General features: G+C 53.4%; 1 protein-coding gene across 1 annotated transcript in view; it reads left to right on the forward strand.

Moving 5' to 3' along the window:
• Positions 1–2,375: 2,375 nt before the first annotated feature.
• B4GALT5 (beta-1,4-galactosyltransferase 5) overlaps positions 2,376–12,027 on the forward strand; it is a 39,304-nt gene continuing 29,652 nt past the window's right edge. Inside the window, exon 1 of the mRNA XM_054845601.1 lies at positions 2,376–2,635. Coding sequence (XP_054701576.1) covers positions 2,509–2,635 — 127 coding nt within the window. The 5' untranslated portion in view covers positions 2,376–2,508. The remainder of the gene's footprint in view (positions 2,636–12,027) is intronic.

The raw sequence follows: 12,027 nt of genomic DNA on the forward strand, positions 1-12,027 counted from the left end.
TAACCTGGCCCTATGGAATGATCTGAGACTTTTAAACTTCTCTTCCTGTTTAATTTCATTTTATTTCATAGGAAGAGGGCAAAGGGAGGGAGAGTGGCTTTGGCAGGTGTTTTTAGTCCCTCAGCTGGGGTGCAGCAGAGAGGCAGGGCAGGGAGAAGAGGGGAAGAGAGAGTAAGTAAAAAAAAAAAGGGAGGGAAAGTGAAGTGGGTTGACTGGGGCTGAGCCCTGGGAGAGAGGGAGAGGGGAGGTGAGTCAGAGCCTGCAGCGGGGCAGGCATGCCTTGGTGTGGCTCCAGGGCTTCCCTGACTTTACTTCTTCGTGACAGTCCCCATTGCGGCAGCCTGGGCCTGGGAGCAAGTTTCTGGGTGGCTCCTCCAGCAATGCCATTGCTAATTAACATGTTCAAAAGGTTAGATTATTGGTTGCGACTACGTCTCACCTTTGACTATGTCTGCATCAAACGAATCATGAAACAAACAAGAAATCTTCTTGGGTTTCCTTGCCCAAGGCATTACTTTAGGAGTTGGATAAAAGCTATTTTGCAAACAGCAAATCTCGCCACCACTTGGCCGTGCAGTTCTGATGGAGTATTGTGAGCTCCCAGAAATTAATAGGGCTCAGGATTTAACTTATTTCAATGAAGGTGGTGGTGGAGTGGCAATCCTGGAAAACAGGAACAAGTACCAGTTTCCTTGTTCCTGAAGTTAACGCAGCTTATGCAGGCTCTCCAGGGAAATCCCTGCTTTACCCCGCAGCCTCCTGGCTCTCTCGAGCCCCTGTCCTCGAATTCCTTCTGCACCTTGGCACATTAAGAAAAAGAATGCCTTACTTTTTAAAGAGAGATTTCCACTTTTTTTTGCTAATCCCTGCTCTTTTTTACTTTATCTTCATTTTTATCTCCTCCCTACTCTGGGAATCTAACAAGAGCATATTTCTCTCCTATTTGTTGAAGGTGGAAAGTGTTTTCTTTAATTGCCCTTACTGCATCCAGGCTGGAAGGGGGGCTAATCCTTCACAAGATTACTGTGATACACAGCTGTACCTGGAGAATCCTTTATCCCAGCATCTGGCCCCTGGCTAATGTGGGGCCAGCACCGGGTACCCCCCGCCTGCAGCCAGGCAGCCACTGTCTGGCTGGGACAGAAGTTTGGCTTGAGCAATGCCTCCTTCCCTGCCAGGGAGAGGCTCACCCCTGGGGTGTGGAGGCAGTCAGAGACACACTGGGCATGTCCTGGCAGCTGCGGTCTGTCCTCATTTCCCACCCCACGTCCCATCGTTCCTGGAGGTGCCGCTGGCTTCACGGCCCACCCTAGGCAGGGGCAGCCAGCCCCTGCCCACGTGCCTGGTCCACAGTCCAGCTTCCTTCCCTGGGCCTGGAGCTCAGGCTTGGTTTTCTCAGCTCTATCTATTGGTGAAATAAGGAATGACCTCTCCCTTCAGCCTCCACCAAGCAAAGTGTGAGTTGCATAGATCCTGCAATCATAAATGAGGCAAGAAATGCAGCAAAGCCCAGCAGCTCTGTGTGCTGGGGCTGGGCCCCATCTGCTTTACAGCTACTTATCCTGGTTCCCTGGATGGGGACAGAGTTTCTTCTCTCCCATTTTTTCATTTTCAGGCATCTCCATATCTTCCTCCTACACACAGCAGAGGAATTGCCCGCAAACGTGTGCAAAAATATTTAATCATTCTTTAACTGACTGGGCTGCTGATTGCTGCTAGTGCTGATTACGGCATTGACCGTGATAACTTCATCCTCTCTTCACTTCCACCCATCTATGCCCATCACCTCCTCTCTTGCCGCGCCTCCTCCCTCACAATGTCTGTGGGAGCAGCACTCATCCAAACAGAACCCTGCTGCCTGGTGGGCTGGGGGTCAGCCCTTGCTGTCCCGGCACAGGGTGTCCTGGGTTCACTACTGGGTATCCCAGGACCACGACTGGCTGTCCCAGCACCATTGCTGGGTGCCCTGGGCCATGGCCGCTGTCCCAGGGCCACGGCTGCATGCCTTGAGCCATTGCTGGGGGTCTTGGGGCCATTGCCGGGTGTTCTAGGAACACGGCTGAGTGTCCCTGAACCACTGCTAGGTGCCCTGGGCCATCGCTCAGTGTCCTGGGGCTATTGCTGGGTGTCCCAGGGCCACTGTCCCAGGTCTCCGGCTGGGTGTCCCGAGACCACTGCCCGGCGTCCCACGGCCATCAGTGGTGCCCCAGGACCACCTGCGGTGCCGCAGGGCCGCAGCCGGCCGCCCCGGTAGCGAGACGGGCGGGGCGATGTCCGCCGAGGATCCCGGGGCGCTGCAGCGGCGGCGGCGGGAGTTTGCAGGCGGTCCCCGCGGCGCCCCGCCCCGCTCCGCGCCTCCCGCCCCGCCCCGCCCCATTCATGCGGCGGCGCTGGGCGCGGGCGGCGGCTCGGAGAGGCCCCGGCGCGGCGCCTTCCGCCGGGCCTCGGCGCATGTGAGCGGCGGCGGCGGCGGCGGCGCAGCGGCAGCAGGGCGGTGGCGCATCGGCCATGCGGTGGCCCCGCGGCCCCCGCGGCGCCTGGCGGCTGTTGCCCCGACGCTCGCTGCTGGCCGCGCTTTTCCTCTTCTCGCTCTCCTCCTCCTTCCTTTACTTCGTCTATGTGGCGCCAGGCATCGGTAAGTGGCGGGCCGAGGCCCGGGGTGTGGTGCGGGGGCGCGCCGTCTCCCGCTGGAAACGCTGAGTAATCCGCGCCCGGCCGGCCGGGCGCCGCGGCATCCCCGGCCGGCCGCTGCCCGAAGAGGGGCGGCCCGGGCCCGGCGACCCGGCTGCGGCTCCGCGGCGCCCTGCGGCTCGGCGCTGGGCAACGCGTCTCCGCCTCCCGTTGGCGCTGGGGAGAGCCCGCGGCCGAGGGAGGGGGGCTTTCCCCGGGAGGGTGCCCGCTGCCCACCCGTGCCCCTCGGGGCGGGGGTGCCGGTCCCCGAGGCGCGGAGGGGCCGCGGGAGGTGCCGGCCGCGCTCCCCGCGAGGCTTCCCCGGGCTGGCGGGGCCCGAGCGGTGCCGCTGCCTGAGCCGGGCAGGGGGGCAGCGAGCCTGCTGCCTGCCGGAGAGTTTGTTTTGAAGAAGTGGAGGGTTGTCCAAGTGTTTGTGGTCTGAACTCGCTCTCTGGTGGCAGTCCTACTCTTTTTGTCAAGTGGGAAGATGAGAAGCGTGTATTTTAGAAGGAGAGCATACTCGTTCCTATTTTCTCTTTCATAGCGTGCCTCGCGGGACTGGAGCAGTTGTGTGCCAAAATGGCTAGCACCTAGTGCCGATGGGGCTGTGCACCCATCTCCCGTGAGACACAGGAAAGCCTCGGAAAGCAGCTGTTGTCTTCGTACAGCGTATCTCATTTCTGCGGGGAGCCAAGGCTTGCGGTTTGGCCTTCAGCTGAACTTTGACAACAATTAATTTTTATAGAAACAGTTCTTGCAAAAGAAACGTTGGGAATAGGAGTTTCTCCTTGAAATGTCATTGATTATTGCATCCCTAGCTTGAACATCCCAGGGAGACTGGTGTGTGCTTTTTAAGGTGACTTCTGTGGGGTTTTATTGACAGATGATGTCCCACGGCTGCTGCTGGGCTTTGGGAGCCTTTCGTGGGGCTAAGTGGGGGTTGGCTGGTGCGTGAAGCGCAGCGTATGGGGGCTTGTGTCCTGGGCACAGCCTATGTGAGGACACGTGTCCTGGGCCTCCCTACCACGCTCCTTCCTGGCTGGGTGGCCCAGGGGTTTGCTGTCCTGACCAGCTATCCGGTGTCCTGCAGGCTGTCCTTGGAGCTGCTGAGCTGTTCTCTTGCATCCGTCGGAGGACGATTTCACACTGGTGCTAACGGGTGGTGCAGCCACCGCCTGCTCCCTCTATAAACACAGCCTGACTTGTCCCGTTCACATGCGGCTGTGGGGCCAGCAGTTGTTTTATCAGATGCATCCTGTGGCCCTTTGTGGGGCAGGCGCACAGGGTGTCTTCTCCAAGAGCCGCGGTGTGGCTGTGGATGGGCTTCCCCGGGCCTGAAGGGAATAGCTGTGCAATTTCAGAAGGAAACTTCTGTTATAAGGATGGTTTTGTTCCTTTTTGAGAGTTGTCTAATTCATTTTGTGCCGCTTCTGCATGGTCACCAGTCCTAGATGTGCTGGAGATGCTGTAGGGTATAAAGTGCTGTTTAAAACCAGTTCTATGCCTAGAGACGTTTCCCTACGTGGACCTTGGATAACGTGATCGCATCCCACTCCATGTTCTCACTATCTTTGATGCTGGAAGAGGAGGCGGAGAGGTGAAGGTGGTCCCTATCCCCACCTGCCCGTGGATGTCAGTGATGTTCTGAGTTATCTCCCCATCAGGTGACAGAAGATCTGCTTGGCTTTTTTTTTTTTTTTTACCTCCCTCTTTCAGCCAAAAAAATTCTGTCCTGAAAACCCAGCCTGGTATTCCCGGGGCAGCTGGACTCATCCTCCTGGCATTTGGAAGGAGTTTGTTTTCAGGCCAGAGTGCTAAGGAGAGGCTTGGAAGAAAAGAGAGATAGGACACGAGCAGAGCTGGGGATTTTAATAAATTGGCTGCGTGGCGTATGATGGAGAGATGCTGTCAGCAGGGTGTTCTGGGGGCCTTTGGCCTGCCTGCTGCCGCCTTGTGCGGTGGGGTAGGCTGGGCTGGTTTTCTCCGGCTGCTGAAGGGCCTGAAGAAGACTGTGCCTTGCAGGATGTGTTGGGGAAGCAGCTGAAGTGGGACTTGCAGCTCATCAGCTAAACCATACGCAGAGGAGTGATTAATCCATTCCTTGATTGTACCTTAATTAAAAAATCCAAAGAAATGGGACCTGAAGCTGTGAGTGAGCTTGGACCAGCTGGAGACTGGGCCTGGAAGGGCTTTCATCTGCTCAGTGCTGCTGGGAAGGGGGTCCTACAGCAAACCTCTACTCATGGGGGTCAACAGCCTGCGGCGCCAGTGTCAGCTCCTCTGGATTGGGAGCGGCAGTGAGGGTCTGGGCATCCCTGTGGCAGGGCGTGCTGTCACCATGGCAGAGGGCTGAGCTGGGCCGAGCCTGTTCCTGAGCCCTTGGTTTGAAGCAGAGGGAAGGAAATTCATTGGCATTGCTGAGACTGTTTGTGTTGGAGCAGTTGTGCACCAGTGCCAGGAGAAAAGTGGGACAGTTGCACTTCTGGGTGCTGTCTCAGCGCATTGGCGTGGAGCTGGCACGCTTGCCGGCTCCCTTGCTGGCTGGAAAAGCTGGAAAACTGCTCCTGGTGCCCTTTGGGGACGGGGAGTCCAGCTTTGGCTCTGGGTTGCCTACCCTGGTGCTGGCCTGTTGCACAGCTGGCCATTGTGTTTGGCTCCTTGCAAACTGGGAAATGCCAGCATGCCTTTGGTCTGCTTGAGACAGAAATTCAGGAAGAAATTAATGTTTATGTTCAGCAAATCACCACACTTGGTACCCACAGGGAGCGAGCCCAGAGCTTTTGGGGCTTATGTTTGTGTTGTGCTCTGGTTTATGTGATGCATGGGGTAGCTCCTTACTTCTGTCCTTCAGCAAGGTTTCCTCCTATGGAACTGAGACTTTCTTGTGGCCTCAAGTTTGTGCAGAGCAATCCAATGTAATCAGCCAGTGCTGCCTCCTTCCCAGCACTCGCATCCAATACCCGTGTGTCCTCCCCGCACAGCACCCTAACAATTTACATCCCTGGGCTCCCAAAGCCACCTTGGAAAGTTCATTGTCAGAGACCCGGCTGATCATGCAAATACAGCAGGCTCCCCTTTTATTTGATGCTCTTCCCCAGCACCCACTCGCTTTTGTCCCTGCTGTGGCTGGGGTGATTATGTGGGTCTGTCTCATCGTAGCCATTGTGCACTGGATGAGGCGGCCGATTGTTCTGCTCCGCGGTGAGCTGGGGCCGAGGCACAGTTGGGCTGGTAGAGATGCAGCGGCTGGAGGCTCCAGGAGATGGTCTCGTATCTGCACAGGTCCCTGCTGCCTGCGAGGCAGCAGGTACAAGGCAATGCTTGTACGAGTGTGAAGGTCACTTTTGTTCACTGCCTTGCGTGGAGGTCTTGCAAGCAACAGCAGCAGGGCAAAGGGCTGTGAGGCAGGCTGCGTTTTAATTATGAGGAATGTCACTGGCCTTGTCTTTGGAATAAGCAGAGCTTGGCACTGGGCAAACTGTTTTGTCCTGCTCTGGGGTCCAGCAGGCACCTCAGCAGGTTTTTGGTTTGGTTTTTTTTGCAAGGTTTGTTCTGGCGCTGAGGCTCTTGTCCTCCTGGGACAGCCACCCTGCATGCCTCACTTATTCAGAAGGGATGCGCAGAAATGGACTTGCCAGAGTAATTCTGACCGTACCTAGACCCTGGTGTTGGAGCAATGATGACATGGGCGCAAGGGATGCGCTGACTCAGAGGTGGAACACCTTGAAGCTGTTTCTATTTAGTCCCAGCCTCTACTGCTGAACTCATCCAGGGGGCTGTGGGTCGTCCAAGGAGCTACACCACAGTCCCTGCCTGTCTTATGTTTTCACGTTGTGGTGGCTCATATGGCTTTCCTAAAAATGTCTGGTTTTATGCTCTTTTAACAGAGCCTGGGAAATCAAGGGAATTCCTTCCTGCAGCTGAAAACAGCAATACTTTTTACAAGCTGCTTGCATTGCAAGTTGCCATTTCATCTTTAACTCTCGCTGCAGCAGCAGGAGTTTCTCAGACCTTGGACTTGGTGCTTGTGGAGAGGGTGGTGGCTGGGAGGAGGGAGGTCAGGGGCCTTCTCTGGTGCTCAGGTTGCTGCTCTTGGCTCTTCCCTTATTGTCTCTCTAGATGTTGGAGCCTTTTTATTTTATTTTTTTAAACTTAAGTTTGCACAGGACTCTCGGTTGCATCCGATGCAGGAAAATAACAGAGAATTTAAATTATTGGGTAAAAGATTGTTACCTGTGCAAGAGCTGTATTTCACTCTGGCTCTTCTTCCTCAAAACTTACCAGGATTTGCTCCTGACCAGTCATACAGGGCACGAAGTAGCAGCATTAGCCATGAATTACACTTGTGGTGCAAGAACTTGATTTTGATAGGCAGAAGTTCTTTGAAATGTTGGTCCTTCACGGTACGTTTTCGTGGACAGCAAAGCAGTACTGCAGAGGCCAACAGGTTCCTTTGTACAGCTCATTTTTTCACAAATATTATGTGGCTGATCCAGTTTGGTTATTTAATGCATCAGCTTGGCAAATCTTAGCACAGAGGAGTTCTGGGGTGAAAATGGTAAAAGATTTTGTTACTGCTGGCTTGCCTCAGATTGAGGGCACCATGGTGCTGTGGGAAGTGGTCGAGTTGCTCTTGGTGGTGAGGAACAGAGGAAAAGGGGTGGTTGTGGTCCCGTGAAGGGGGATGGCACTGTTGGGACACAGAGCTGGGGCTGGCGAGTCCAGGCAAGGGAGTGGGGAGGACACGTAGGAGACCGGGTAGCTGCTGCTTTTGCCTTCTGTGCACTTCTCGTGGGGATGTCAGCAGAAGGAGCCTGTCCAGGCTCAGTGGCTGGTGGAGAGAAAGGCAGAAGGGGGATGGCGGAGCAGGGGATGCTGGCCGTGGCAGGGTGCTGGTGCCCAGCTCATCTGAGAAGCACGCCGGAGGGCCGCAGTGGCCTTGGCTTGGCCAGGCAGGGGCTGGGCGCAGGTTTGCCAGCGGCTTGCTGGGTGGCTGGGCACTGCTCGAGCAGGAGCAGAAGGTGAAAGTGCAGCTCGGAATAACGAAACAAGGTTTGTGCTGTTGTAGTCTTGGCTTTCATCTTCTAGGTCTTTCCCCTGCAGTGTAAGGAAGTGTGGTATCGTACTATGAAAACACTGGCAGTGCTGCTCTCTTCACCCTCCTCTCCCCAAAAGACCTGCCAAGCAGTGTTTCACAGCCTAAGAAAAGAACAGCCCAGTTTCTCAGCGTATCCCGCTGCGGTTTTTGCAGTCATTGGATCTGACGGTGATTGGGGGTAGCAAGAAATCCTCGAGTGCTCCTTGATACAGGAACTTGAGCTCAGGATCTCCTGTGCTACATGTGGAAGAAAACTGGTGGCAGCAGTGGGAAATGGCTCCTTTGGTAACACCACTTCTTTCCAGCCCTGAGTCTCCCTCCTAAAAGGCACATGCAGGCAGGACAGCGGCTGCAGCCCTGCTTGTTTAGAGCTGCTCCTGTGCCAATGTGTCCAAGGCGCTGGTGGTGCAGAGCATTGGTTGGAGACCACCTTTTGGTCAAGGCTAACAAGTTACAGAGTTTCTTTGAGGGCAGGTGAATTACTAGGTTTTCTTTGCCTATAAGTACCTGTGTTATCCGTCTCAGGCATGTCTAGTTTGGGTTATTTTGCTGGTGGCTTGCTCAGTGTTGCAACTGCAGAGTACGTGAAGAGTTTGTTTCATCCGTCTATCTCTGGAAGGCCTGGTCTGTGGAAGCTGATCAACGCTTGCAAAAGCTTCCATGTACCGGTTCATTCCTGCAAGCTAAATGCATCAAAACTTCAATGACTTGCGACAGACCAAACCTTACAGCAAAACCATTAGTGCTGTCAGCCCAGACTTCCAGGAGACCTGATCTTCATGGGCTTGGGAGGCCATGGAAGGACAGGGCTTCAGCAGGTGCTCGGTCACTTCAGGTGGCTGCTGGCTGTGGTGGAGATAAGGGCTCTGACACTGCTGCTTCATTTCCTGAGCTGATTGCCTGTCGCTTTTCCAGGTGGACTCATTAATCGCATTAACTCAAACAGCATCTGCTCTGCAGGGTACAATGAACACCCCGGGGACCACTGCAGGGAATGGAGACGAGCCGTGTGGGGAGCTGTATGTTTGCACTTGTTCCTATTTGAATGCTGTTACTGTTGGTGGATTTCAACATCCAAGTGGTGCATGGAGTCTTAAATGCTTAATTTTATCGATACTTTTGGGGAACCTCACAAGTGTGGCTGCTGTGACCCTCAACTGGTGGTGCTGGCTGGGGCCCATGCGCTGCTGGCTGGGTAAGGCTCTGCAGAGCCCTCTGCTCTCCCTGTGGCGGCATCAAGGGATAAATAGTCTGGGAGAGAAACTGATACGCAGCTATACAGAGTGAGAAAATCTTTCTCTGAACAGCTTTATTTTTAAAGCATCATTATTACCATAAAATGTGTGTTTACTATGACAAAACCTTTGCTGGGTTATTTTAGTGAAGTTTATTTTCATACTGGCTTTTCCTTCTCCTTTGCATTTGGACTGTTCTTCTGACCGTGGTTTTGTCTGACAGCATTTTGAACACTGTTGCTAGGATGGTTAATGTGCGTTTGAAGTTTTCTAGCACCTGCTCTAACTACTGAGGATATTAGTCCTGTTCTGAGAGATGGAGCAGAAAATAATAGTGGACTGTGCTGTTGAAACATTAAAAAAACCCCACCAAAAACAAAACAAGAAAAAAACCACCCAGAAGTCTTTGAGAGGTGTTTGTGGATGTATCTTATGGAAGTATTAAATTGAGAACATTTAAAACACCAGGGCTTTTAGCATTACTCCAGAGCTGCTGTTATTTTGAAAGGAAAGGTAGACCGAAAAGCTGCAGGGTGATGTCAGTGCCCGGCAGGATTATGGCTCTTGGTCATCCTCGTCTGCTACTTGGAAGGGTCCCAGGGGTGACGGAGGGACAGCGTGTCCCAGTGGGAAGCATTCTCATGGGTGAAGCTATGGTGTGGATTGCGATGGGCAGTGCGGTGGTACCCTTTTTCTGTTAAAAAAGGAATTTTCTGGGGCTTGCTGGTCTTCCTCAAAACTAAAGTGAAGCAGCAGGCTGTTGTGGAGGCAGGCAGGTTTGGGGGATTCCTTGTGCTCTGTACTGACTGTGGGTATTTTCTATAAAGCCACAAGCTTTAGTGCACCTTATTTGACACTTTGTCTTCCCAAGGCATGTAAATATTACTTCAGGGGTGCAAGAAGCTCAGTTTGAGTTCCTACCTCACTCCTGGCTACGTGGGGGAGGTGAGGAGGGGTTAGCGCTTGCTTGGGCTGGGCTTTAGCTGAAAGCATGAGGCCATGTTAGATGTAACTTCCTAAAGCTCATTTTTCTAGGTTTTTTGTTTTGAGGTGCGAAACCAATGGGCTCTTCCCTTGGCAAGACTGTGGTTTCGTGTGGCATCCCCGGGCTGGCACGAACCCCTCCAGAGCCCTCTCCCTGTGTGGGTCACGTCCCTGGGCCCCTCCAAAGATGATGCGGGGGTGCTGGCCCTTGCAGTGGAGGGGACCATGACCAGGGCACCTGTCACCCTGGCTCTTGCTGCAGGGAAGAGGCTGCTTCCAGGGGACGTCGGTTCAAATAGCACCATAGGTTTTTTCCTCTGGGTTGTGCCTCAGTTTCCCTGCTCTGTGGGAGCTTGCTGTGCTAGAAAACTGCTATTCTCCTGCCCCAATGAGCGAGTGTGATGCTTGCTTGGGCTGCGTGCTCGAGCGTGCTGCAGGAGGGCTGTGTCAGATGGCATCTGCAAAGCTATTCCCTCCCTGTGCCTTTCTGATCTGAAAGGTGAAGGTTAGGAAATACTTCTGTATGGAGGATGCCACTACATGTAATGGAAGAAAGCAAATACAGGCAAAAACCCCCTGTTGCACAGCTGTGGGTTGGACTGTGGTATAAGCAAGTTTCAGCCAATGTTTGTTTGCATATCTAGGGAATTTTATGGCAAAATAATTGATTGGTTTTACTTGAATGCTATTGCCATACAAATGATCAAACGAGCCTCTTGAATGCTGGCACTGCATTATCTTCCTTCTTTGCTTTGGAGAGGCTGGGGACCAAGCTGCGCTGAAACTTTAAATATGCTGCTGCGCTGCCAAAAGGCTCTTGTGCAGGGATCAGAGGGTTACCCTGCAACAGGGAGGGCAAGCTTGCAGAGGTCTGTGTGATGCCTGCAATAGGGGAGCGCATATTCTTAATTTATGGTGTCTCCCCTCAGCAGCAGGTTGGGAGAGGCTGTGTCTTGAGCAAGGGTTTCGAATGGAAAGTGAAGACGGCTATGTGAATGCTAATGCTTATGAAGTGCCTCTGAAAAAAAATACGTACAAAGCATACAGAATAAAAGAGGAAGGCAAACACTGCAGTGCACCAGGTAGTCAAGTGCTAACTGATTATTTTTTCCCCCTCGCCTTCCTGGCAAGAAAAGGAAAGCATTTCAGTTTCATTTCTGCCTTTCATGCCCTCTGCATCAGCGGGCACGCTGGCAGGAGGCTGCAGGTTGTGGCGTGGGAGCCTTGGGTGCATTGCGCAACGGCTGCTCTAGCTAAAACACCGGGGGGAGCATTGCAGGGCAGGGCTGGAGGGCTTCATGAGGGGGGAAGCTGCTGGGAGTCAGGAACTGATGCACAGACCACAGGCAAATAAAACGGCTAAAATGGCTGTATTCCACGGCAGGAAAACCTGGAGCTGTCGTAGCTTGAAACTAGCGTGGGCCATGCCCAAGGCGTGTGGTGGTTTCTGTACTAGGGCTGCAGCAACCTGCTTCAAGGGAGAAAACAGTGGATGTTAAGTTCCTATCAGGAAATGTGAGGTTCCCTTGGAGCTGAGGTCTCTGCAGATGGGTGCAGGGTGGCCCCTGGCTGCAGTGGCCCTGTGAGCACAGCCAGCTCCCACAAGAGTGTGAAATGCTTCCACACATGCAGCTCACTCTTACTTTGCAGTCATATTGTTTTTTCTTCAGTGTTTTTCCAACTCATGTCTTGCTGCCAGAGTCCATATTAATAATGCATGACTTTTTTTTTTTTTATGGTGCTTCCTTCCCAGCGTTCCTTTCAGCTGCTGAGTCAGAGAAGATTGTTATAGCAGCAACCTCTGAAACAGTGAAATGCCCCTGCAATGCTCAACTGCTGTCACTTATCATACTGGCTCCTCTGCGGGCAGCCCTTTCCCTTGTCCAGCTCTGGGTGAGGATACCAGTGTCGAAAGGCTGATTCTTGCTATTGCCAGCTGATGACTGGTGAGATCTGCTCTGCTGAGCCTTCCTGGCTAGTGTTTGATTAAAGCAGATACCACCTCTGTTGGCTGCTTTTTTTGGCTTCGAAATCCTGTAT

This window comes from Grus americana, chromosome 17 (assembly GCF_028858705.1).
Source record: "Grus americana isolate bGruAme1 chromosome 17, bGruAme1.mat, whole genome shotgun sequence".
Lineage (NCBI taxonomy): Eukaryota > Metazoa > Chordata > Aves > Gruiformes > Gruidae > Grus > Grus americana.